This window comes from Gastrolobium bilobum, unplaced genomic scaffold (assembly GCF_033153095.1).
Source record: "Gastrolobium bilobum isolate Gb01-03AN ecotype WA unplaced genomic scaffold, APGP_CSIRO_Gbil_v1 utg7961, whole genome shotgun sequence".
NCBI classification, from domain to species: Eukaryota; Viridiplantae; Streptophyta; class Magnoliopsida; order Fabales; family Fabaceae; genus Gastrolobium; species Gastrolobium bilobum.
In genome coordinates this window covers 24,753-50,974 of record NW_026899198.1, presented here as the reverse complement: position 1 = coordinate 50,974, position 26,222 = coordinate 24,753, and the positions used below count along the sequence as shown (strand labels likewise).

The window sequence follows — 26,222 nt, the reverse complement described above, 5'->3', positions numbered from 1 at the left end:
CGGAGATGTTGTCAAAAATTATAGAAAGCATGGTTAAATTAATGGTGACTTTGAAAAGTCATAACTTGTTCAATACTTTGTCAAATGAGACGTGTGAGCTGTCATCCTGAAGCTTAGGTTGTAAGTGGTGTTGTCCTAAAATATGGGACTACAATGAGCGGTGTTTAATGTCCAATTTTCATTGGAATGTTCGCTGCCTAGTTGTAGTGGCATTGGCGGAAACTGGTTGTTAACTTTGAAAGTTAATAACTCCCCCGTTTCTTATCTAAACAAGACTTATAATATATGAAGTTGAAGGTCTAGGTATCAAATATAACTTATCCAAAATTGAGAGCAGACAGATAAGTGGTTTCTTTGCAGCTTTGAACGCAGTGAGCTAACCCGGATTCGCTGTTGTCGTATGTTGAAAGTTTTGAGTAGTTAACTTACATTAAACATATCTGGAGTTGTAGAAGTCCAAATTAAGCTTATGATACCTTGTTGGAAAGATTAGAGGATCTAGCTTAACATACTAAAATATGAGAATTTATTTATAAACAAGTCAAGTGCAGTTTTGGAAAATCTGAATCTATATAAGGTTAGTAAAGTGTGTAATAGTGTGTGGAAGCTTTGTTGGTTTATGGAATCCACTTAGCAATTCTTTGTATATGTATTGTGTGATATTTAAGCAGTAACAATTTTGTATTTCGCAATTGTTTTTGGTTATGATCATGTTATGAGAATTATTTTTAAATACGATCATTTTAAATGAAAAAGTTGTTTTAAAAAGGAAGAATTTCTATCGTATTTTAATTCAATTGTCGTGATTATAACTATGCTGCAAACATCCTCCTGCCTAGGATGGCGTTGTAAGCGGATGGTGTATCCAGTACTAGGAATTGGATGTCTGCAGATCGTGATGTTGGCGGCGTTCCAAGCGAGAGACGCAAGTTTATCACCCCCAAAGGCTTGGTGGTGGTAGCATTGAAACTTGAAAGTTCAGCTGCGACAGGAGTTAAATCGTTAATTGTGAACCCTAATGCTTTGAAACATGGCAAGAATAAAATATCGGCTGAGCTGCCGTGGTCAACAAATACACGGTTGACGGTGTAATTGGCGATTATCGCTTGGATGACAAGTGGGTCGTCGTGCCCGGGGAGAACGTCCCCCAACTCGCTGCTGTCCCAAACTATGTTTGGCCTGGCTGGGCCATGGTGCCCTTTATCTTTGCTGATCACCTTTCCTGCAATCGTCAGGCATTGTTTTAGATGCTTCTTCCTGGCGTTAGACGTTTCGCCCCCGCCGCTTAAACCTCCAGAGATAATATTAATTACTCTGTGCTTGATGGTTGCAGAGTCTTCTTCTTCAACACGCCTCCCTCCTCGGCTCGGGCTTGTCTGTGTTCTGGTTCTTTGAGGTGAGTCTTCTCTTTGGCCTCGTTCTTGGCGGGACCGAGCATTGGCCTGATCGGTTTTCCTCCTTTCTGGCGACTTGCTTCGGTCGCGGTATCGCCTGCCTGATCTGGAGGGGCGAGCATTATCTCCTCCATTTTTTTTTGTACCGCCTTTGATGAGTTCGTCAATCTCGTCCTTGAGGCGCCTGCAATCCTCTGTGTTGTGGCCACTACTGCGATGAAACTTGCAATATGGCGCGACCTCTTTGCTTGGTTGCTGGGGCCTTTGGTTGCTTTTGGGATCCTTTTTGTAATCTGTTTGTAAGACAGTGTGTGACCGTCGTTCGGATGTGTCCTGCCCAGAATGGCGGGCAGAACGGCTGGATGCTTGGTATCCTTTCCTACTTTCATCAACATGATTCCTTCCCTTGCTGATCGCCTTTTCTTGACAGTGGGAGTCATTAGCTCGACTCCCTTTGTATTCTTCAATTCTCATAAATTCCTGCGCCTTTTTCTTGACTTCCTCTAAGTCAGTAATTTCATGTCACGCGAGCTCGTAAGCGAACTCTCCTTGTCGCAAGCCTGACAAGAGTATATGTACCTGTACTTTGGGGTCTAGGCCTTGCACTTGGAAGGCTTCTTTATCAAAACGATCTAGGAAGGACCGGAGGGTCTCGCCAGAAAGCTGTTGTACTTTTTCAAGGGCGTGCACGGATTTGGGTACGGGGCGACTGGTTGCAAAATGGGATTGAAACTTGCTTGCTAAATTGTCCCATGACGCCATGCTTCCTGTTGGCAGGGTGGTGTACCAGGTAAGGGCTCTCCCTCCCAACAATGTTGGGAAAGTTCAGCACATGAGTAAATCCGTTTCGCCGTGGAGTGTCATTGCTGCTTCGAATTTCTGGATCCACTCAAATGGATCGGTATCGCCAACGTATGTGGTGATGTTAGAGGGACCCTTGAAACCCAGAGGTATGGGAGTTAGCCTCAGGCTATCGGTCAAAGGCTTGTTACGCCCTGACGTGTGGGCAGGCGTTACTCTGATATATTCTCTTTGTGGACGAGGCATTTGTGGGGCTTCAACGAAGTAGGAGAGGGCTGGGGCTTGGTGGAAAGCTTGCTGAGCGTCATATGGTTGTTGGTTAGGATTCGGGCAAGATGCCTGAGGTTGTGGAACGGCTGCGTTATGGGGTTGCATGGCGTAGCCATGGAAAGGGAAACCAGCTTGGTGAGGTAGTTGAAAAGGAAAAGCCACGTTAGGCGTGTATGGCCTAGGAAGGTATGGGGCGACCATGGGTATCTGGCGGTCATGGTATACTGGCAGTGGTTGACTTTGGGCTGGTAACGGAGGACGGGTGAGATAGGCAGGTTGTGGGACAGCTGCTGGAAATGGCATTCCAAAATGGACTCCGGGGGGAGGTGGCTGGTTTAGGACTACATTTTATCCCTGCATCTCGCACATGGGTGCTTGATGATGTTGCAGGGAGATACTAGCATCATTCGTTGGCAACTGTGGGCCTATGGTCTGTAGTACAGGAGGTTGGACTTCTCCAGCAGCCCGCTCGGTTGGGGCCGAATGCATGGATGGAGGGGAGCTTGGTTGTACTGTCTGTAGGTGTCCTTCTAGCGTCATGGCCCTGGCGTGCTCCGCTCTCCTGGTGGTGACAACCATGTAGAGTTGTAAAAAGTGTCTGGCGGTTGTTTGTTAGTAAGAGGAAATGACCCGTCAAATGGATATTTGGGTAAGAGAATGGGAATAGAAGTTTATCTTTTCCCACAGACGGCGCCAATGTACCGTTTGGTTCTGTGAGCCCACTATGTACCCTTTGAGGGTAATGTTGTTATATGGATGGTACCTCTGGCTGAGGTAATGACCAGGCTAGAAAATATTATTCCAAGAACAAGTAAGCAGATATCAATGGTAGACAAATAGTAAGGGTGTGACTTAAGAGTAAATGGGCATAAATACAGTACATAAAAGATGATCTTCCTGCTGTGCCCATGAGGGCTATTTATAAGGAAAATGGTGTGGGTTGGTGAGGTGGGGGTAAGCCCTCCTTGGGATGTGTTCCCCTGATGGCAGTGTTAGGCGCGGTTGGCGCTGCCACAATGGCAGCGCTGCACCCACTGCATCAGGCGATGTTAGCACTGAGCAAAGGGGCAGATTCCTTTGCAGTGCTTATGGCGACTGCCTTTAGCGGTTAATGTCCCAAAGTGGGACATTTTGGTGTATCTTTTGGACGTGTTGCAGTCTTGGAGATCGTGAGGGTTAACGTCAGCCCTAAGGGCTGACGCAGAAGAAGGCTGAGGATTGAGCCTGAGTAACTGGACCGCTCCAGTGCTTGGGCCATCCGGAACACCTTGTTTCTTGTTCTTCATTCTGGTGGGTATCTTCGGTTCAACTTCTTGTCTCAACGGATATGGTGCTTCTTTTTATTTTTTGCAGATCTGGGTTTGGACCCTTTAAGAAAGAGTAGCAATGAGGCATTTGTAGATCTGAGAACATGGATGCAGCCGAATGAAGAATCTTTCATTAAAATGTTGGAACTCGGTGGAAAGCTTTTTCCACAATGGAGTAGGAATAGGATTTTATAGTTTCCACAGACGACGAAGCCAATGTACCGATGGTGATACATAGACGTGTTTTATGGAGGATGAAGTATGTGAATATAGGGGTGTTCATAGTGACAATGGTAGAGACCAAACCACTATAGAGGCTTCCTATGTATTGTGCATCAAGGGGGAGTGTGTGTGGCTAAGATGGCTCTGCATAGGGGTAGAGTAACAATATAGGTAAGAGTGGAGAAGAAGATCCTCCATCCATGTGTGAGGGGGGGGGTATTTAGAAAGGAGATTCATCTCTAGCATAGGGGAGCCAACTGGTCTGTCCCATGAGCTGTCTCATTAAGCCATATCTTGTCCTGAGACAAGGCATGCTGCCCACTGTCAGTGTACATGACAGCAATGCAGGGAAAGAGAATGTCCCAGTTATGAGCCTCTATGGCTTGCCATGAGTGTCTTCTAGAAGATTCTAGAATGTGTGGGCTTAGTGATATGGGGCCCAATCTTTCTAGGCCTAAGTGGGTATCCCTATAGCTTCGTATTTCACCCCTATAGTGACATATTTCACCCCTAGAATATACATACTTGGTTTCTCATATACAGCTAAGGGTTTTGGTTTTGTCCTTTAACATTACACAAAAAAGTTTTCTACACACACAACATTTTGTGGGGTCTGCACTTTTTAAAGCAAGAAAAAAAAACTAAGACACGCAAAACGAATCTCTATAACATTACACAATTACTTTTTTTACAACATAACTCTTATAAAACTCTACGGCTAATAGTTTAGAGCTTATTTATCTTTTTAACCGAGGTCTTTAGTTTTAACCAATATTTTTTAATATTTTGATTATGAATTTATTTTTAAGTAAAATAAACTAATAATTTCAGTATAAAAAATTAGGTAAGAAATCCGAATCATGATACTCGATTATGCTTATGAAAAGAAAAATTCTTAAGATGGTCAATGAAGAAATATTCGAATACAGAACCACTAGGGTTAGCCTAGTGGCGTGGAATGTGTATGTTAGGTGTGTGTAGTTTTTGATTCTCATTATAATGCAAAAAAATAAAAATAAAATAAAAAAAATTCGAATACAAGTCTACCTATGAGTCCAAAAGACGCTTACCACTTAACCAACCACTTTAATAGCATATTAAACTAATTAAATATGTACAAATAGACATTCATTAAATCTAATACTCAGTTGCATCAAATTTAGAACATCCTAAAAAGGTAATATTACAAGCACACAATTAATTTTAATTTTTTGTAAAATATTGTAGAAACTACTTAAAAATTGAATTACTTGTACATAATTAATTTTCAATTTTGTAAAATATTATAGAAACTACTTAAAATTGTAATTACTCAGCTTTTACTATACTTTTGAAATTTTACTTAAATTTAATTAAAATTATTAATTATATTAACTTCAGCTCATGCAACTAATTCAAATAAAATATCCTTTAACACAAAAACCGAAGTTAAGTTTTATAATTAGATATTTAAAGAATCAGGTGTTTTAAAAATAAATAAATAAACGAATTGCACTTTTATTTGCCTTATGCACCTTGAAAAGCATAAACTGATATCAAAATTTTATTTGCAAAATGTCAAATTCATAGTAAACCAGCAAACTGAAGCTTTCAGCTCCAGCTTCAGCACAGTTAAGCTACAAAATAGAAATCACTAGGAAGACACTGTCTGTTTAAAACTGGAGATACCATCCCGGGCCAGCAAGATATTCAAAACATAATTCTCAGATATGAAAAACAATGAGAGAAAAATAAGATAAAGTAAAATTCATGAAATGGATATATGTTCAATCCATGGTGAATTCAACGTTTCATATTTGTAAACAAACATCTAATAAAAAAATAAAAAATAAAAAAATTAAAGAATTGTAGCTGGCACAACACAAAAAATAAAAAATATAAGCCACATATGCTTCTTAGTAAAGCCTAATTCTTGTGTTAATGGGGCTTCTGCACATGGGGCACGACTGAAGATCTTGTCCACATTCACAACAAGTCTGTCAAAAAAAAAAAAATTAGAGATTAAATAACATTCTTTTTCTCCTTAAAGAAGCTTACATTACACGTCTTTTCTTTTCTATTTTGAAAAATTAAATTCCTCTTAGCATCATCTTAATTCCCTCTCTATGTGGCACAATTTTGAAACACTACAATCGACTTTGAAACTTTAGAAGATGAAATGAAGATTTTGGGTTAACTTCTGAGTCTTATAAATTTAATGGGGCTATTCAAAACTTTATTTCATTCTTTAAAGTTTTGTAGTCGAAGTGAAATGTTCAAAATTAGTTGCTGGTGACAGTTAGGGTGATAGAGAGAAGAAAAATATAAGGCTTGTTTCCAGTTGCTCAACACCATTAATAGATTCATTTACATTAACATGGACTAAACATTTCACCTCTCAAAGGAAAAAGAGTGTATTAAAAAAGGTAAAGGATTTCTCCAGTAACTGGAGATAAGGTTATCTCCAATGAACTCAAAACGACGTTGTTTTGAGACAGAAATCAAGATGTTTTTGTAATTATAATATATTACAAGGTTATATTAGTCTTTATCATTATAATTTTTTAATCTTATAATTCCAAAACGACGTCGTTTTGAGCTCACTGGAGATAACTTTATTTTCAGTGACTGGAGAAATACTTTTCCTATTAAAAAAAAGAAAAAAGAAATATCATTCTGAATGACACAAGCTTGTGTCATTTTAGGTAAAGTTGTTTTTTTTTCTCTCTTCCCAGTCACATCGCTGACGTGTAAAGTGAAAAAAAATAACTTTTCAGAATTACACATAGTACGACTGGTCGTACTATATGCAAATCACTAAAAGGACACAACTTGTGTCCTTTTGAATGACACACACTAAACCCTTAAAAAAATAAGAGAAAGCATAATTTAAGTATTTATCAGAGTAGAGAAAAGTAAAAACTACTCTATATGAAAACCCAACTTGAGAGGATAGGATTAACGAGGGAAATTATTGTACACGTCCTTGCATTTTTGTAAAGAAATTATTACCCACCAGTAGAGGAATTTAGTTTATTATAAAAAAAAAAAAAAAAAAAAAATTGTGAAATGAACTTCCCTTATTTGATGTTCCCCAAAAGTGTACAGGAAGAAAATATTGTATTTACCTGATGCCCGCATCCAAAGGCCATGTCTTTTGAATTGCTCAGACAAATTGGGCAAAGCTGCATAAGGTCAGTTTAATTTGTCAATTGTATAAAATAAATTCATGATAACCGCCGTTTGAGATTCAGACATGACATTAGACATATAAAATGGAATTAGAGACACCAAAGTTATGCAACAAATGACACTGTAGATTAACAGGTTCTGTTTTACCACTCAAATCAAACATGCTTGTTTCATTCGTAGTAGAATAATCAGGCTCTTGATGCCTTGAGTTCTCTCCAGCAGAACAAGTTAATCAAAAATCAAAAAGCTCCTCAAAATGATCGAATCCATACAACAGCTTTTTGTTTCTTTTTAATAAAAGAAGGAAAATAGCTATTTTAACTCTGGTCCGGTACATACAACTAAATTAAACCAATGTTTGCAACCCTGTAAATTTATATGAAAATGAACTCATTTGAAATAAAATAAGGGTTATATTTATCTTATGTTGCATAAGATAAATAAGTTTCCTACACATACAAAGTGGAGGTAGGTCCCATATTTATTTTTTCTCTCTCCTCTTACATGTGGGTCCCACTCGTAATTCTATTTTTTTTTTTTTTTTTTGTATAAAGTAATTCTATTTCTATAACATGAAACAATCATTTTCTTAGAACATAAGATAAATATAACCCTTATTTTATCTAGCATTCCAACTTCTTAAATTTGGCAGCTGCTTTACAATAGCTATCATAATGATGGTATAACTAATGCCTACAACCATACTCAATATATGATATATTGACCTACAAACATTCATGGTCAACCTAGCACTGCCTTGGATCTTGTCCATTTTCTTTTGTTATAATTTAATCACTTAAAGGAATTCTATATTAAAGAATGAAGATATATGGTAGTTTTGAGTATATGCAGTTACATGAGTGAGGAGGAATCCAATTTCTCAACTGAGGCATTTGATGATAATAACAAATAAAAGGCTAAATTGGAACAAGAAAATAAATAAGGAACAAATGTAAATTCACATAGTTTCATGCAATTCATAGGCACATTCTTCAAGGAGATTGCTCCCAAAAAACCAAATTATGAAACTTAAAAGAGATTATTCTATTAGAAGACTTCGTACTTGATTGTCATAAGTGGAACTTGGAGCAGAAGGAGCAGTGCCAACTGGGTGGCTGATGCTATGATGAGGAGGGATCCTTGGCTCGAACCTAGCAGCATGAGAAGGCTTTGAAGTGCCCTGAGATGCTGAATTATATGTGGGGGGTGGTAGGGGAACTCTCTGAGGAGCGTTGGACTCACGACCACTACTTTAATAGTAGTAAGCATAAATGATAACAAAAGTTTCATCAGAAAATGAATACAAGAAATTTAAAACCAATAGGAATAGTAAGGAACCAAAATAGCTACCCCGGTAGATTAAGCTCTATTGCTGCCTTATACTGAGAAGGAATTTCCATCAATGCTGCAAGTGCAAATGCTGCCTCTTTTCGTGAATGAGGCATGTTCTTTGACATAATCTCCGTGAAATTCACAAACTAAAGAGGAACAAAGAGAAATCCATAATGATTCATTGGATAAATTTCCATTAGCATGAACATTTTAACAAGTATTAATGAAAGTTCTGTGTTCCACTCATCATTTACCTGAAAATTATCAAAGGCTCGAGCTGGGATATTGTCATCAAATTCCTTCATCATGTCCCATGGTCCATCTCCAACACCAACCAATATGATTGAAAGAGGGAATTTACTGTGACAAAGCAGGCATAAAAGCACGATGTTTTAATAAAAATAAAAATAAAAATAAAAATTAAATTAAATTCTCAAGCAAAAGCTAAACCAGAATCACCTGGCCTCAACAATGGCATTCACAGTCTTCTGTTCTTGTGGACTTAGTTTCCCATGTTTAGTGTCAACACTTCTTGTTACCTGTACCATACATTGTGCATCAGAGGCATGGTATATTCCAACCCGTGATCAAAGAGGAAATTGGTGGCTGAAAGGATATCTCAGAGGCATTGAACTTGAGCACAATGATGTCAAAGGGATTATTGAGAAGGTGAAGAACCAGTGAAATTGTAGTTTCGTCACTACCCTAGTTTGCTAGGAAACTTGTGTTTGTATAAACCAGAATGAGACAAACAGATAATTGCAAGATGCATAGCTACAGAATATCAGCTCATATATATCATGAGGCAATCACATTTCCTATAAACCTATATAACTTTCTGAGAGCTCAAATCTACTTTTCAATGGCTAAAAGTTGCGTCCAGATCTGATCCCCATTTATATCAATAGAAACCTCTGTCACATATAGTAAGGAAACAATCACATGTTGGACTCTAAGCTGTATAATATAACCATTAAATCTAAATCACTGTGCCATAAATAATATATGGAAAAAGAGTTCAATTCTCGTGTTATCATTCTTCGATTTGCGTGCAAGTTTTTTTTTTTTTTTTAATAAATATGGAGTCTACCACTAGTTGAGTCACAAACATGAGAATTCAATTATCATGTAACATGAGAAAATCATATCCCATAATATATTCGTAGTAACTGATTCTATTCTATACTGCCAAAAAGTTTCCTATTTGAAAATAATTTCTTTTAGCATTTCAATTAATTCACAATAAATTGTTTTAATCTCATTTCTTATACAATCTAGCCCCAAAAGGGCACGTACAATATTAGAAAAAAAAAATACGAATATAGATGTTTTGTTGGAAAATGAGTTTCAAAAAAATTCTAAAACCATTTATTGACTGAAATGTAACTATTGCTAGTATATACTTATCACAGATTCATTGTTTTTAGTGCATATAATTACATCTTTTCCATGTATATGCAGCATTTATATTATAAACATCTCCAATTATAGATGCATATATCTGTAAGCCTGTCATTCCCTCGATACAGCTAATACAACGCATAAGAAAAACGTACAAGTTGTTGAAGTAGCAAACAAGGGAATTAGTTTATGGGTTTTATAATTCTCATTCAACATGAGAATTCAAATTTTCCTACACACCCTTCGATTTTTGTACTGACATGGATCCCACATATAATTTTTTTTAACACATGGGTCCCACATGTTTTTTATCTCTACAACATGAGGATTGAATTCTCATTCAACATGACTAAATCAAACCCCTTAGTTTATATAGCATTAGTGAGTGAAATGGATCCACCCAGAAGCCATTGGTTGAATTGTTATGCAATCCAAAAAAATGTTTCACATAATCCATTTTTGGGGCAACTTGATATCTTTTAGCACTCCAGAAACAGTGCCAGTTTTTCATACTTCATTCAGTTTAATGAACATCCATGCATTAAGTGGAAAAAAGCAGTAACACAAATTCAGGAGAAAGATGGATTCTTAGTCCGATCGCTTTTGACTAAAAGAAAATAATTAAATAGAAGTATGAATCAAGGAGAAAGCACGAATCAAGTCAATCTAGCAAATCAAGTTATTTACCGAACTAAATCCCAACAATTAAAAACAATAAAATTGATATTTGAAAAATCCAAGGGAAAATGGAAAATCAGTTTCTTTTTCTTTCCATTCATTTTTTTTTTTTTCAATTACATTCGTATTTTCATTACAATGGAAAAAAAGTATTTTGATTGGTATGATCCACGGGTTTCTCAAATATGCATTCAAAAATATAATTTTTTTTGAAAAGATACAAAATTCCAGATTCGATCTAGTGAATAAAAAATCCACCCTCTAATTACTCAGTCAAAGACAGCTCCATATATAATGTACATAGAACAGAATACCTGGCCATCTGCGATTATTACCAAAACATGGTACTGGCCTCCACTCTGCTCAACAATGGTCATGGCCATTTCAATTATTGGAGCAAATGAAGTAGGACCTGAAATAAAAATAACAAGCACCATTAACTCAATATTAGAATATCTATAACAGGAATTAGTAGAATATCCCTAACATAAGAAAATTAGTTGAAATATAACCTGCAAGTCGAAGATGAGGAACAATTTCCCTATACCGACTCAACACGTCTTCAAATCCATTGCAAAAACTTTCATCCGGATAGAAACTGAAGACATCTTGATCATGTGTTGATGCTGCCATGATATCATAGTAATTCTTATTACCATCTCTCATCTTCAAAAGAAAATAAAATAAAATTCTATATTGCTAAATCTTGATGAACTTTAAGAGATACCATCTCCAAATCCAAAACAAGGAATCAAGTTATCCTCATCGAATGCTGCCAAGGTTTTCCCAATAATTGATATTGCTTGTTCATAGGGATTCAGACCACTCCCAATGTGATGCAAGCTTCGTCTATTAAATGAATTCTTTCCTAAAACCAACACCAAGTTTAACATATTTCACTAGAACACACTGCAAAAATTCGAACTTTTGTTAGAAAAGATATATAAATAAAGCCTAACCTGTCCATTCGTTACTCTTGGTGAAATCAATGCCAACAATAAGATTGGAAGACTCAAGGCCTGCACGTGCAAGAGCCTCAGTAACCTGTTACCAAATATAAGCAATAGCACCATTAGTGAAAAAGGAATTTGAAAATTACATGAAAATATCAACACCAACCTAAATCATTCCTAATCACACGAAAATGCACTCTAAAGTAGCTATCACTATAGTTCTAAACTCATTGAAAATAACTAAATATGCAGAGTATTTGTCTTTCCATCAGTGAATTCAATTTAGCATACTTCAACGAGCCCATATTAAAGCAAGATGAACAAGCTGCCATTCAAATAAGGCAGGCTACTTCAAAAAAATCTAAAATGGCAAAATAAACCAATTTTTTTTTTTTTTAATGTTTTTACCCTAGAAGAAACAGAGGATGAATTTTTTTATTTTAAGTAAATATTCTCTAAATTATTTAAAAATAATAATAAAATAGACATAATAATAAGTTTAGAAAATCTTTCATTCTTACCTTATTTATTTTCATAAACATTCTATAATTCTCTTAATTTAAAAATGAAATCTTTTTCCACGTTTTCCTTTCCCACAAAAAACATCCATCTCAACATACAAGTGCTAATAAAACAGTAACAAATTACACAAGTCTTACCTCATCTATGGAATTATAACCATCAGCAATTCTTGAGTACCTCCTCTCTAGCTTGGTATTATAATCATGAGCCACTCTACCACCACCATAAGGTTCATAACCATAATGATTTTGAAGGGGAGTGTCATAATTCAGCTCCGAAGAAGAATAAGAAGGTTGTGGATCATAGCTATAACTCCCCTGACCATAACCCAAATGGGGATCAAAATATGCACTCCAAGAAGACGCAGAAGAACTTGAACGTATAGATGAACTCTGCCTCCAACTATCTTCCTTAGAACTTCGAACCCCCATCAAACCACAAAGTCCTAAGATCACTCTTCTACTTACAAATACAGGGTACAAAATTATACCAATCTGAATCAAAGGCCTATACAATAAAGCAAGCAAATAATAAGCAAACACCCAGATGAAAATGAACACATAAACCAATACCAAATGCTATAAAACGAGATAAATGTATCGTCTTGGAGGTTGAAGTTTCCACTTTCCATGCAAATTCTCAACCTTTTTCATGCCACAAGTAAAGAGGAAAAGAAGTGGCTTTACACACACGACTAATCCACACAAAATCCACCAAACTAAGCAACACAACATCGTGAAGTTACTGCAACAGAAAACACTAAGATTCTTTTGACTAAACACACGCTAAAGTATCTTTTGACTAAACGCCAAAACTAAACAAAGTTTAGTTCAATGAAGCAAGAGGAAAAGGTCAAAAAGAAAAGAAAAATGAATACAAAGTAGTATAAAGGAAAACTACTTAAAACTAGAACACTAAGATTCTGAGATTATTATAAATTCCACAAACTTAGCAGCAATGCATCAAAACCAACAAAAACAACGTAAACGACACAGAGCATCGTAACTGAACTCTGTTTGCTGTTATGTATGAGAAAACGACTCACGTTTTGCTGAAGAAGTTAAAAAAAACAGGAAGTGAAGTGATTCTAGATGCTAATTTCTCAATGTTGAAGATTCCAATACGATGATGGTGATCAAGATAAAGACCGAAACATTGGAACGTTCTGGGTTCGTGCGTAAAGTTACAGTTTGAGACAGAGAATCTTGAATGGTGTATACGCTATTGCCCAATAATTGAAGATTCGAATAATAAGCTTTTTGAAAACTGAAAAAGGTGAGACAGAAAAAGGAAAGGCTCTTTCTTTCTTCTTTTTTTAGGCATGAGATGAGGAAGAAGCAAGCAACATGGAAGTTTCGTGTTTCGTGTTGAAATTCGAATTTGAAACGGTTATAGTTCGGTGCAAACTGTTAGGTGCAGGAGTTTGGCACTGTTACATGAATAATTTTGTCTTGTCCTCCCAAAAACACGATTACTTTTCGATCAAGTTTTGGTTAACGTTTAAGTTAAGAACAATGTTATTAAAAGCGTGTTCATTGATCCGGTCTGGTTCAAATGTATGACCCGTTAAGTACATACAATTCAATTTGCTGGTTCGCCATGTGGTTCCTTTTGGTTTGAATCAGCTGCTGATTCAGGATTCTAGCTTCCTAGTTTTCTAGTTTTTTCCTTTCTTTTCCTTGGGCCTTGGCACGCCTTCGTACTTAAAAAAAAATTAAAATTAAAAAAATAAAAAAATAAAAAATAAAAAAAATAAAAAAAATAAAAAAAAAAATAAAAAAAATAAAAAAAAAAAATAAAAAAAAAAAAAAAAAAAAAAAAAAAAAAAAAAAAAAAAAAAAAAAAAAAAAAAAAAAATAAAAAAATTAAAAAGTATACATACAATTCTATAATTTATATTTAAAAAACTATAAACATACTTAATATCAATTCTAAATATTTTAATATGAAAAATAATAAATCACACATCATTATCTAACAAAAAATCAAATAAACATATAATAATAGTGATATTAATGCTTCAGGTTCAGTAGACAATATCTCTAACTATAAATTAAATCAAAATTTCTTGCATAATATATAATCAAGATAATAGTAGTACTGTAGGTGCATAACCTATGTAAGTCAATAAATAACAAATCACTTAAATATTTCAAAAGAAAACAAATCATTTGTGAATTTAAAAAAAAAATTGATATCCTTCGATTCCAATGCTTGGCCGATCCCTTGCTTCACTCGAACCAATTATATGATTGTTTCTCGAGTTGATCCGGATTTATCAACATTCGTTAAGACAATATGTTGATTTTTATTTTATTTTATACTACTATTTTTTACTTCTTAACAAAACCTTTTTTTTATTTTATTTTAAATTTGATTTTAGCATTTAAAAAATAAATTACATATTAGATTTGTACCATTTGATGGAAAATTTTATTAACTATAACTAGGAGGGAATTATTTCCCAATCAAATGCCGGAAAATTTTTGACCATTTTATAAAAAAAGGAAAAAAAATAATTTATTGAATTGTAAGCATGTGGGAATTATTTCCAAATCTATGCTGTTGAGTATAATTGTGGAGCATGATGTTAGGAAATTATATTTTCTAATAATTATTGTGGGTCACATATTATATTAATAATTATATTGTGCTATTTATATATATTGGGTAAATTAAAGTGATCAGTTAAATATTTCCAAATAGATTCCTAAGTGAGTATGGGTTGAATGAGTGGATACCGGTGTTGGGCCAACTAGGTATAATGGGAGCTTATTAGCCCAACAATAAAGATAAAAACACTATAAAAAAGGGTTATGGTCCCCAATACGTCATATCAACAACCCTAGTTTCTCTTCCCCATCAAGAGAGAGACGACATACTAAGAAATAAGGTTTTAGGGTGATTTGACTGAGGAAGACTACAAACCCCAAGAGACAAGATCAAAGTTATTCCGCTGCAATGGAGACAGGTATTCCTCCACCTTTATGTTGTTCTTATTTTTCTTTATGATTTGGTATGATGGATCTTGGCTTGTGGGTGATAGTTATCACCATAAAGTTTAGAGGAATTAAAAATTCCAACAATTGGTATCAGAGCCATCATCATATTGAATTACGAGGGAATTAAGTTTTGTGATTTTTATATATGATTAATCATGAAAAGTTTTGCTTTATTATCTTTTGGCATAAAGTTTGTTATTTTTTGAACGTGGGTTCCATCTTATGTATTTTGTATTAGCTATGTAGTGTTTTCTTTCTTAAAAGCTAAATATAATTTTGTTGTTGTTGATATTATGCATCATTTTCAAGCTTTCATATGAAAAGGCTTACATGTGCATTGTTTGTGCATCATTTTTTAAGCCTTATAATGAATAGGTATTTATTGTTAATGGTATAAGGATAAAGTATGTATGTATATACATTGAGGATTGATAAAGAATAATTTTCTTTATTGTTGTTATTTTGGTTTTAAATGGGTTTATTATCCCTAAAGGTTTCTATTTGAAATTAAATATGATAGATTTGTTAGCCGCCACAGTGGCCAAATTTATAAAAGGTTAATTTGATTTCAAATAGGTTGGTCATATAAATATATTTTATTTATGCAAATATTAATCGGCCCACAGGAAGGTTATTGTTTGGCCAAATAACATATGTTGTGTGATCATGTGTGTGTTTATTGCTTATGCGAATAGTGATCGGCCCACAGGAAGGTTATTATTTGGCCAAGTAACAAACATACCTGTGGTAATAAATATGTGACAATTATCAAGAATTCTCCATGTAATTCATAGTCGGCCCACAGGAAGGCTATGATTTGACAGGACTTATTGTCAATGTTTGATTACTACATTAAGAGTACCACTTACAAGTTGATATTTTTGTCCACAGACTAAATATTAATGTTGTGCTAGGTATCTTATAATAAACTCATTTTACTTCGGATTATTTGTCTATATCGTGTATGAATATATATGATATGACATGTTATTAGTATGTTATCTTTTTTGGTTCTCTGTATAGTTTCTGCTACCGCTGCCAATTATGTTGCTCAAATGAATATGCTTCCAATGCTTAATGGGGCAAATTTCAAGCTGTGGAAAGAGAATATGGAAATGTTCTCGGTTGCATGGATCTCGACAATGCGCTAAGGACTGAGAAACCCACTTCCACTCAGGAAAATCCAAACACGGATAAAATTGAAAAGTGGGAACGCTCAAATCGCATGTGTCTGATGATCATGAAACGTTCCGTTTCGGAGGCGTTTAGGGGCTCGATTGTTGAGACTACTGATGCCAAGTTGTTTCTGAAGGAACTCGAGCAATACTTTGCTCGAAATGAAAAGGCTAAAATTGGTCAAACCTTGTCCAAACTCATAAACATGAGGTATAAAGGAAAGGGAAACATAAGGGAGTACATTATGGAAATGTCTAATCTTGCTGGAAAACTAAAGGCATTAAAGTTAGAGCTGCCCTCTGAGTTGCTCATGTACTTAGTTATTATCTCTCTTCCTGCACAATACGGTCAATTTGTGGTGAGTTATAACACTCAAAAGGAAAAATGGACTCTTAATGAGCTCATTTCTCACTGCGTGCAAGAGGAAGAGAGGTTACAGCGAGAGAAGACTGATAGTGCTCACTTGGCATCAACCTCTCAAGACAAGAAAAGAAAGAGAGCTAAGGATAATGCAGATGCTTTGCCAAAGAAGCAAAAGAAGCAGGACCAGGAATTCACCTGCTTCTTTTGTAAGAAATCTGGACACATGAAGAAAGAGTGTTCCAAATACAAGGCATGGCGCGAAAAGAAGGGTATGACTCTCACTTTAGTTTGTTGGTACTGGTTCTGTGGCACAAGCGTTTAGGTCATATCTCTAAACAGAGAATTCAGAGGCTTGTGACTGATGGAATTCTTGAACCCCTTGATCTGGATGATTTTGAGGTGTGCATTGAATGCATAAAGGGGAAACAGACAAACATAAGGAAAATAGGTTCCAACAGAGCTTCAGACGTCTTAGAATTGATTCATACGGATATTTGTGGACCATTTCCTATAGCCTCTTGGAATGGTCAACAATACTTTATCACATTCATAGACGACTATTCAAGATTTGGATACCTATATTTGATTAGAGAGAAGTCACAATCATTGGATGTGTTCAAAGAATTTAAAGCTGAAGTTGAACTTCAGTTAGGCAAGAAAATTAAGGCCATTAGATCTGATCGTGGTGGTGAATACTATGGTAGATCTGATGGATCAGGTGAACAACGTCCAGGGCCCTTTGCGATCTTCCTAAAGGAGTGTGGAATCGTCCCGCAATACACAATGCCAGGTAAACCTAGCATGAATGGTGTTGCGGAAAGGCGAAACCGGACTCTTAAAGACATGGTGAGGAGTATGCTTAGTCATTCTTCATTGCCAGAATCACTTTGGGGAGAAGCACTAAAGACTGCAGTTTATATCCTTAATAGGGTTCCCAGCAAAGCAGTGACAAAAACCCCTTATGAGCTATGGAATGGAAAGAAACCTAGCATAAGGCATTTACACATTTGGGGTTGTCCAGCAGAAGCAAGGCCTTATAGGCCAAATGAAAGAAAGTTGGACTCAAGAACAATCAGCTGCTATTTTGTTGGATATGTTGAACGCTCTCGGGGCTTTAAGTTTTATAATCCCACTACAAGATCCTTTTTTGGAGACGGGAAATGCCAGATTCCTTGAGGATGTTGAGTTTGGGGGGAAGATAAAATAAGGAATGTTGTCTTTGATGAGGAAGAAAATAATATTTCTCTTCCTAATATTGTCATCATTCAAGATGCAATTACGGAACAAGCAATTAATGATCAGGTCCCTGTTCATGACATTGTTATGGAACAGGCTTTGGTCCCTGACATTGCTTTGGGTCAAGACAATAATGAACCACCCCCTATGCCACCTATAGAACAAACTCAACAAACTCAAGAAGTGCCATTAAGGAGATCCACTAGAGAAAGGAGAAATGCAATTCCGGATGATTATATTGTGTTTCTTCAAGAGCATGAAAATATTTTAAGCTTGAAGGAAGATGATCCAATCAACTTCCAACAAGTCTTAGAAAGCTCTAATGCTCATAAATGGATTGATGCCATGAAAGATGAGATGCAATCTATGAAAGACAACGACGTTTGGGATCTTATTGAGTTGCCTAAAGGTGCGAAACCCATTGGTTGTAAATGGATATTTAAAACCAAAAGGGATTCAAATGGCAACATCGAAAGATATAAGGCACGTCTAGTTGCTAGAGGTTTCACTCAGAAAGAAGGCATAGACTATAAAGAGACTTTCTCTCCGGTTTCTACGAAGGACTCTTTTAGGACAATAATGGCGCTTGTGGCTCATTTGGATTTGGAGCTACATCAGATGGACGTAAAGACAGCGTTTCTCAATGGTAACATTGATGAGACAATTTATATGGTGCAACCAGAAAACTTTGTATTGGGAGATTCAAAGTCTATGGTTTGCAAATTGAAAAAGTCCATCTATGGCCTTAAGCAAGCTTCTCGTCAATGGTACCACAAATTCCATCAGGTTATTATCTCCTATGGCTTTGAGGTGAACTTAGTGGAAGATTGTGTGTATCACAAGTTCAGTGGGAGTAAATTCATATTCCTGATATTATATGTTGATGATATCTTACTTGCCAGTAGCGATATAGGCTTATTGCATGAAACCAAGAAACTTCTCACTAAAATTTTTGAGATGAAGGACCTTGGTGATGCATCTTTTGTCTTAGGAATACAGATACTTCGAGATCGCGCTCAAGGTATCCTACGGTTATCACAAAAGGCCTACATTGAAAAGATTTTGGATAGATTTGGCATGAAGGATTGTACGTCAGGAGATACGCCCATATCTAGGGGAGACAAGTTTAGTTTTGCCCAATGCCCTAAAGGTAAGCTTGAGATGATAGAAATGACAATGCCCAGATTTGTACTCGCCCTGATATAGCATTTATAGTGGGAGTGTTAGGAAGATACTTGAGCAATCCAGGAATGGATCATTGGAAAGCAGCCAAGAGGGTTATACGGTATTTAAAGAGAACAAAAGATTATATGCTTACATATCGGAGGTCAGATCAATTAGAGATCGTCGGATATACTGACTCTGATTTTGCTGGATGCCAAAATAGTAAAAGATCCATGTCAGGTTTTGTGTACATGTTGGCTGGAGGAGCTATTTCTTGGAAGAGTGTTAAACAGACACTCGTAGCTTCCTCTTATATGGCCGCTGAATTTGTAGCTTGTTTTGAGGCATCCAACCTTGGGGTATGGCTGCAAAACTTTGTCACAGGGTTGCATATAGTGAGTGGTGTTGAAAGGCCACTGAAGATTTATTGTGACAACAGGTCAGCAGTGTTGTACTCCAACAACAACAGAAGCTCTTCAAAATCAAAGCACATCGATATAAAGTTTCTGGTTGTTAAAGAAAGAGTTCAGAGTGGTTAGATTTCCATAGAACACATAGGGACGAACTCCATGCTTGCGGATCCGCTTACTAAAGGCTTAGTGCCTAAGGTCTTTCACGAGCATATTGCTCATATGGGTGTTGTTTTGTTCGATGACACTACGGTTTAGTGAGAGTTCTTTATGTTAGTATTCTATGAAGATTAAATTTTCTGCAGAATAAAGAATTCAATGTTATTTTCCCTCTGAATGTATTAAATTTTGTGCTTGTGTTTCTGCTTTGTATATGCAGAAAATTTAGGATTGATCTCCTAAAGATTAAAGTAGGACCAATTGGAAATAGGCATGGTAAGATCACATTGCATGTAATTTCCATGCCACTCATCCATACTTGATCTGTGTCATTGAATATATTGGTGCGATGACCATGGAAGGTTTAGTTACGCTTGAAAGTGACAAAAGTCGCCATGATCTCATATTGATATAGGAGGTGGACCAGATTGTATCTAAGGAGGAATCTAAAGAAAAATAGCATACAGTTGCGCACTAAAGATATACGATATAATTATCTCAAGTTAATATGTGGCCCAAGTGGGAGATTGTTAGGAAATTATATTTTCTAATAATTATTACGGGTCACATATTATATTAATAATTATATTGTGCTATTTATATATATTGGGTAAATTAAAGTGATCAGTTAAATATTCCGAAATAGATTCCTAAGTGAGTATGGGCTGAATGAGTGGATACCGGTGTTGGGCCAACTAGGTATAATGGGAGCTTATTGGCCCAACAATAAAGATAAAAATACTATAAAAAAAGGTTATGGTCCCCAATACGTCATATCAACAACCCTAGTTTCTCTTCCCCATCAAGAGAGAGACGGCACACTAAGGAATAAGGTTTTAGGATGATTTGACTGAGGAAGACTACAAACCCCAAGAGACAAGATCAAAGTTATTCCGCTGCAATGGAGACATGTATTCCTCTACCTTTATGTTGTTCTTATTTTTCTTTATGATTTGGTATGATGGATCTTGGCTTGTGGGTGATGGTTATCACCATAAAGTTTAGAGGAATTAAAAATTCCAACACATGACACTATGACAACTTATGAATCTTATGATGCACCGACACTGACACGTGACACGGGACACGACACGACACGCCGACACGTAAAATGTCATATTTCGACACGTTAGGACACGTTTTGATATTAAATAATATTTTTAATATATATAATATAATTTATATTTAATACATATAACATCCCATAATAAGTCATATAACCAATTAAATATTCAAATTTCATAATATAAATATAAACAAAAAAAAATTTCCTACCTTGTTAATTTTTCATGTAAAATTTTATAACAAAAAACTTGATTTATAAATTATTTTTCTATGTTTAGTTAATAAAATAAAATTTAGGCTATCAAAAAAAAAATTAGACTTAAAAAAAACATGTCAGATGCATGTCAGAAGGTTGACCGCGTCTTCGAAAAATGTGTCAAAACGTTAATCGCGTGTCCTAAAATGTTGACCGCGTGTCGGACACGTGTCAGTATCCGACACGCATCTTTTCAAAAAATTTGTGTGTCGGTGTTATGGAGATGACATCAATAGAGCTCTCATGTGACAGTCCGGATGATTTGTTCAAAATTTTGTACTTTCATATCACTTCACATTAATTAATGAGTTTTATAAGAGTTATGTTGTAAAAATAATAATTGTGTTATGTTATAGAGATTTGTTTTGCATGCTGTAGCTTTTTTTTTCTTCAAAACATGCGGGTCCCACAAAATGTTGTGTGTGTAGAAAACTTTTTATATGATGAATGCAAACCCCTTAATTAATATCATAAATAATAATTAAAATTTAATAATTAATATTTATAATAACTATTATTATTTTAAGATTTGGCTTTAAATTCAATGAATCAAATAATAATTAATACAGTAAATAATTCTTATTTGTCTACGTGAAATTCTTGTAAATTTTAAAATGTCAAATTTATTGTGAATTATGACAATATGATAATTGATCTTTCTTGTTCATTCTCTATTTCTCTATTCGCCGGAACAATACAAATGTTTAATATCATTTAAGTTGGGCGAGTTATACCCTTCATAGTTCATAATTGCTTAAATGCTAGAATTATTTTTAAAACATACTTTTGTGCTACGATTCCATATTTTAAGGGGGGTGATTAATCAATAGGCTCTGTTATTGTTTTATTTTCAAAAGATGTTAGTAACATTGGTGGTATATAGATGTGTTTTATGGAGAGTGAAATATGTTAATATAGGGGTGCTCATAATAACAATGATAGAGATCAAAGCACTTGAGCTCTTATCTTGTAATTGTGTTTCTTTGGGCCTTTGCCCCTTTAATGTACTAAAAAAAAAAGAGTATCAACTTTTCACCATAAAAATTGCAGAATATTTTGGGCAATTTTCGAATTTTAATGATTTTCTGAATGCCAATAACTCTGGCTAGAAAATTGTTTATTTCCTTGACTGAAAAGTTATATACTGTTCGGTTTTGCTTGAATGTGTAACATTCCGCTATTTGTGCCTATAATATCCCGGTGGCTGACGAAGGTGGGGAGTGCTCACTGGTTCAAAGAGGCATGAACAAGGAGCGGCTCCTGGCAAGCTTCTAGCGGAGGGTACATGAATGAATCGAATACACACCCGAAAGAGAAGGATTCCAAAGATTGTACATGTATAGGATTTCTACAGTTGGGGATAGCTTATAAGAATTAATTGGAACAGTGTCCATTGTGCCACTGTTCCAAGACTTTTTTACCTAAATGCCACACCTACGGACTATTTTCCCAAACTGCCACGCAGGCACGTTCGCTAGGAGTAGTAGCGAACTAGGTATGCTGATGTGTCAGCTTCCTGGTGGTGCAGGAGTTCGCTTCTGACATAGGCGAACTTGGTAGCAATAAATGCTGACACCATGCACAGTTCGCTGCCATCATCAGCGAACTTGGTGTGACACGTGTCTGACATGAACTTAGTTCACTGGGGGTGAAGGTGAACTCCTTGCCATGTGTCAATTGGCACGCAGTTAGCTGACTAGGACAACGAACTAGGTGCAGAGTGGCAGCAACTGACACAGTTCGCTGGACCCATCAACGAACTCTGTGCCACGTGGCAGCTCCCCAGAAGTTCGCTGCATGGGAAAGTGAACTACATGCCGACAGTTACAGTTCGCTGGCCTAGGTGGCGAACTCAGTGGTATTTAAACCCCACCCCTTCCCTTCCAGACCCACTTTGTCATTGTCATGCGTTTTCCCTTTAAAGGTCCATTCTTGTTTGTTGTTTTTTGCTATTTTAGTACATAAAATAAGTGAGAGTAACAATGATGTAATATGTATTCTATATTACAATGGGAGGAGATATTTTGGACCGAACGGTCATGTGTTTGAAGGAGATACAAAGATGTTCCGAATGAGTCCGTGTTGCAAATATACTGAGCTGAAGAAAATCATATACAAGAAGTTGAGATTACAACGAGGTCAATCCCTGTCTCGACTGATTGCTAGATGTGCTTCTGGTAACCCGGTGCAATAGGTTGTTGTGGAGGTGGTTGAGGATGAAGATGTGTCACTAGTAGTTGATGCATTTCGACAGCATGGAGAGTCCTTATACATCGAGTTATATGCGGAACTAAACACCGGTGGAGAGGCAAGCACTCAAAGTTTCATCCCTACCAGTTACTCCATAGACATTAACAGGGAGCCGCAAGTAAATCCCGAAGATATGCATGTGTCACCCCCAATAACACAACCTTTAGATGTGATTCCTGCCAATGACATGTATGATCCGTCGTGGCGTACTGATAGTTCCGAGGAGGAGGTTGATGTAGGTCTAGTCCCTGACAGTGACTCGTCGGATACAGACGTTGATGGTGATTTCGAATTGGAGTCGTCCACTGCATTGGTTGAACCGATTCCATCACCGGGCATTGTTGGTGCGCATGACCCACCACCTGTTGCAGGTTAGGTAGTTTACCGTTTGAGTTTTATTATATTTTTAAAATGGATTACAAATGACATGCGAAACTTATGTTAAACAGGAGAGGATAATGTTCCATTTTGGTCGCAAATACCACATTACACGAACATTAACTGGGCACACCCCGATGAAGAGTGTGATGACATGCAAGGGGCACAAGTACCAAATTGGCAAATGGGTCAAGAGCTCTATAAGGACCAGCAGTTTGAAAGGAAGCAGCATGTACAAATGGCCATCAAACAATATTGTATGGCAAATAATCGCACAACTGTCGTGCTAAAAAGTGATACGAAAAGGCTGATCATGATTTGTCAAAATCACAATGATGGTTGTCCATGGAGGATGCAGGCATATCTCAAAAAAAGCAGTCATGAATGGATAACAGGCATATGGAACAACATCCATACATGTGTTAGTCATACACTGTCACAGGATCACAAACAACTTAACTCTAGTTTCTTTTGTTCATTGATCATCGGTAAGTCAACCATCCGCTCTATGTTTAAATAAATATCGTATTCGTAACGCTAATACGCTGTTGTTTGTCAAACCGCAGAAATGATTGGGCTGTGGAGGAGAGTGATAGAAGAGTGAGAGAAGAAAAATAAGAGAGAGAGGGGCGGCTGGGGAGGAGAGAAATGGGGGGAGGGGGAGGGGTGGGTTTATATAGGGTTGTGAAATGTAGCCGTTACACCAAGTTCGCTGCCCCCAGTGAACTTGGTGCGTGTCAGCCACGTGGCATGCTAGCCATTGCACAGAGTTCGCGGATATGGCCAGCGACCTCTCTTGCATGCAAGCCACGTGGCCTGATAGGTGAGGCATTAATTGCAACAGAGGTCACTGGGGCTGTAGCGAACTACGTGTCCACCAGAAAGTTGACACATCATGATAAAGAGTTCGCTACAGCCCTGGGCGAACTTGCCCTCGTGGCAGTTGGTATATTTTACTGTTGGCGTGACATTTAGGTAAAAAAGTCTTGGAACAGTGGCACAATGGTCACTGTTCCGAATTAATTGGTACTACTTAGACTAACAAGATGCATCTATCCTTTTTACGTATTTTGACCCAGAACTCAGGATTTTCACTAATCCTACCCTTTAATCCTCATTTTAACTATAATTATGTATTTTAAATCTATGCGGTGTTATATATCTCATGTCCCGTGTTAGTGTCGGTTCAACATAGGCTTGAGATAACATGTCTCAATGGTATGGTTCGTTCTTTTGCAGTATGTACAAACTTGTTTCCACGACCTCTACCTTGGCTGAAACGAATTTGTGCTCTATCCGTTGGTCCTCTTGATTTTTGTTGTTCAACAACATTGATGAATGTTTATAGGGACAATGACTATATTGCCACTTTTTGGGCAGAAATTTACCTAATTGTCACGCCTGAAAAAATTTGCCAAAATGCCACGTCACAATCCCGCTGGTCTGACAAGCGGGAATGGACTGGACACGTGTCAGCGTCTGAATGGTCAATCATTCTCGCTGGGCTGCCCAGCTAGAATGACAGAATGCTGACACGTGGCAAAAGTACAGGCATTCTCTGGATATCTGTACTTTTTTAAATTGTACACGAAACAAATGCGCTAACAGATCACGGTTTTAGCTTTAGTATAATTAAATTGTACTCAATGGATGGTGGAGAATTGATCAATCATAGACCTATTTTAAAAGAAACATCGTTTTCCAAATTATAAATTACTTATATATGTACACCACCTATCCGTGACTGTGAGTCTTTATGAGTAACTAGTAACTAGCGTAATATTCTTAAGAAAATAATGCGCCAATTAACCCTCATTATGTACCATATCCGTCAATCAAAGTAAGTTAAGGTTACCTTCTGTCCCCATCAAGAATGAGTAGTTGAATGGACTCCTCGAGTTACCAATTACTAATTAGTTAGGGATGAAATAACATTTTCCTATAAATTAATAGTTCTTTCTTTTTTTTTTTTTTTGGAAATAATTAATAGTTCTTTCTGATACCCAAGTAGCACTGTCAAGATTACAATCCGTTTACTACAATACTTTTTCTTTTCTTTTCTCAATGTTATTTGCCCAACTAAAAATAGTATCTGAAAAAGATTGAAATTGGCAACAACAAAAAAAAAAATTCCAGAATTCTGTTTTTCTTTTGGAAAGTAATTAACGGAGCACATGGATAGAGGGGGAAACAAGGTTTGGAGGGAAACTGAAAGTAGAGATTATATATAGCCGCAACAAGTACAAATGTTTAAGAAGGAGTAGGTTGGTAAGGAACCTCCGATATATACTATAAGTAAAGGGGTTTATTAATCTTATGTTACATGAGAGTACTATCTCATGTGGGTGATACAAATATGTGGGGTCCACAATTTAAAATGAAAAGAAAAAAGAAAAGAAAAAATTGGCACAAAATTCTATGAGTGTATAACATGAGATAAGTATCTTATGTTGCATGAGAGTATCATTTCCCATAAGTAAATTAAGACAAAACAAAAATAATATACTTTTAAGGGAACAAAACAGTTGTCTGGCTCCAGGAATCCTATTGATGAATTTAGAATAGGTTAACCAGCAGAATAGAGCAAGACGCACAGTACAAACATTACAATATGGAGATGTAAAAAAGTCTCGAGAAGGGTTGATTGGATAAGTTCAAGTCGGTGTAATTCATTTAGATTAGCCAAGCTAACTTTACTTTATAAAAAGGAAA

The 26,222-nt window shown here is 36.3% G+C and overlaps 2 protein-coding genes across 3 annotated transcripts; both read right to left on the bottom strand.

The window, feature by feature from the left end:
* Window positions 1-812: 812 nt before the first annotated feature.
* On the bottom strand, window positions 813-2,156 carry LOC133288184 (uncharacterized). Its single transcript, XM_061485891.1, has 2 exons — window positions 1,974-2,156; window positions 813-1,874 (listed from the first exon to the last, which is right to left on the bottom strand). Exons 1-2 carry the CDS (start codon window positions 2,154-2,156, stop codon window positions 813-815), a joined length of 1,245 nt encoding a protein of 414 aa, XP_061341875.1.
* A 3,688-nt stretch (window positions 2,157-5,844) lies between these two features.
* On the bottom strand, window positions 5,845-13,159 carry LOC133288169 (E3 ubiquitin-protein ligase RGLG2). Of its 2 annotated transcripts, none has more exons than XM_061485870.1 (12): window positions 13,097-13,159; window positions 12,189-12,558; window positions 11,536-11,620; window positions 11,304-11,444; window positions 11,089-11,202; window positions 10,891-10,988; window positions 8,957-9,036; window positions 8,752-8,857; window positions 8,516-8,643; window positions 8,229-8,415; window positions 7,102-7,158; window positions 5,845-5,970 (listed from the first exon to the last, which is right to left on the bottom strand). In XM_061485870.1, the coding sequence occupies exons 2-12, from the start codon at window positions 12,480-12,482 to the stop codon at window positions 5,890-5,892; spliced, it is 1,371 nt and encodes a 456-aa protein (XP_061341854.1). In that variant the 5' UTR covers window positions 12,483-12,558; window positions 13,097-13,159; the 3' UTR covers window positions 5,845-5,889. The 2 variants fall into 2 exon arrangements, with proteins under 2 accessions (XP_061341854.1, XP_061341855.1); XM_061485871.1 differs by having other exon boundaries at window positions 8,229-8,412.
* Window positions 13,160-26,222: the final 13,063 nt, after the last annotated feature.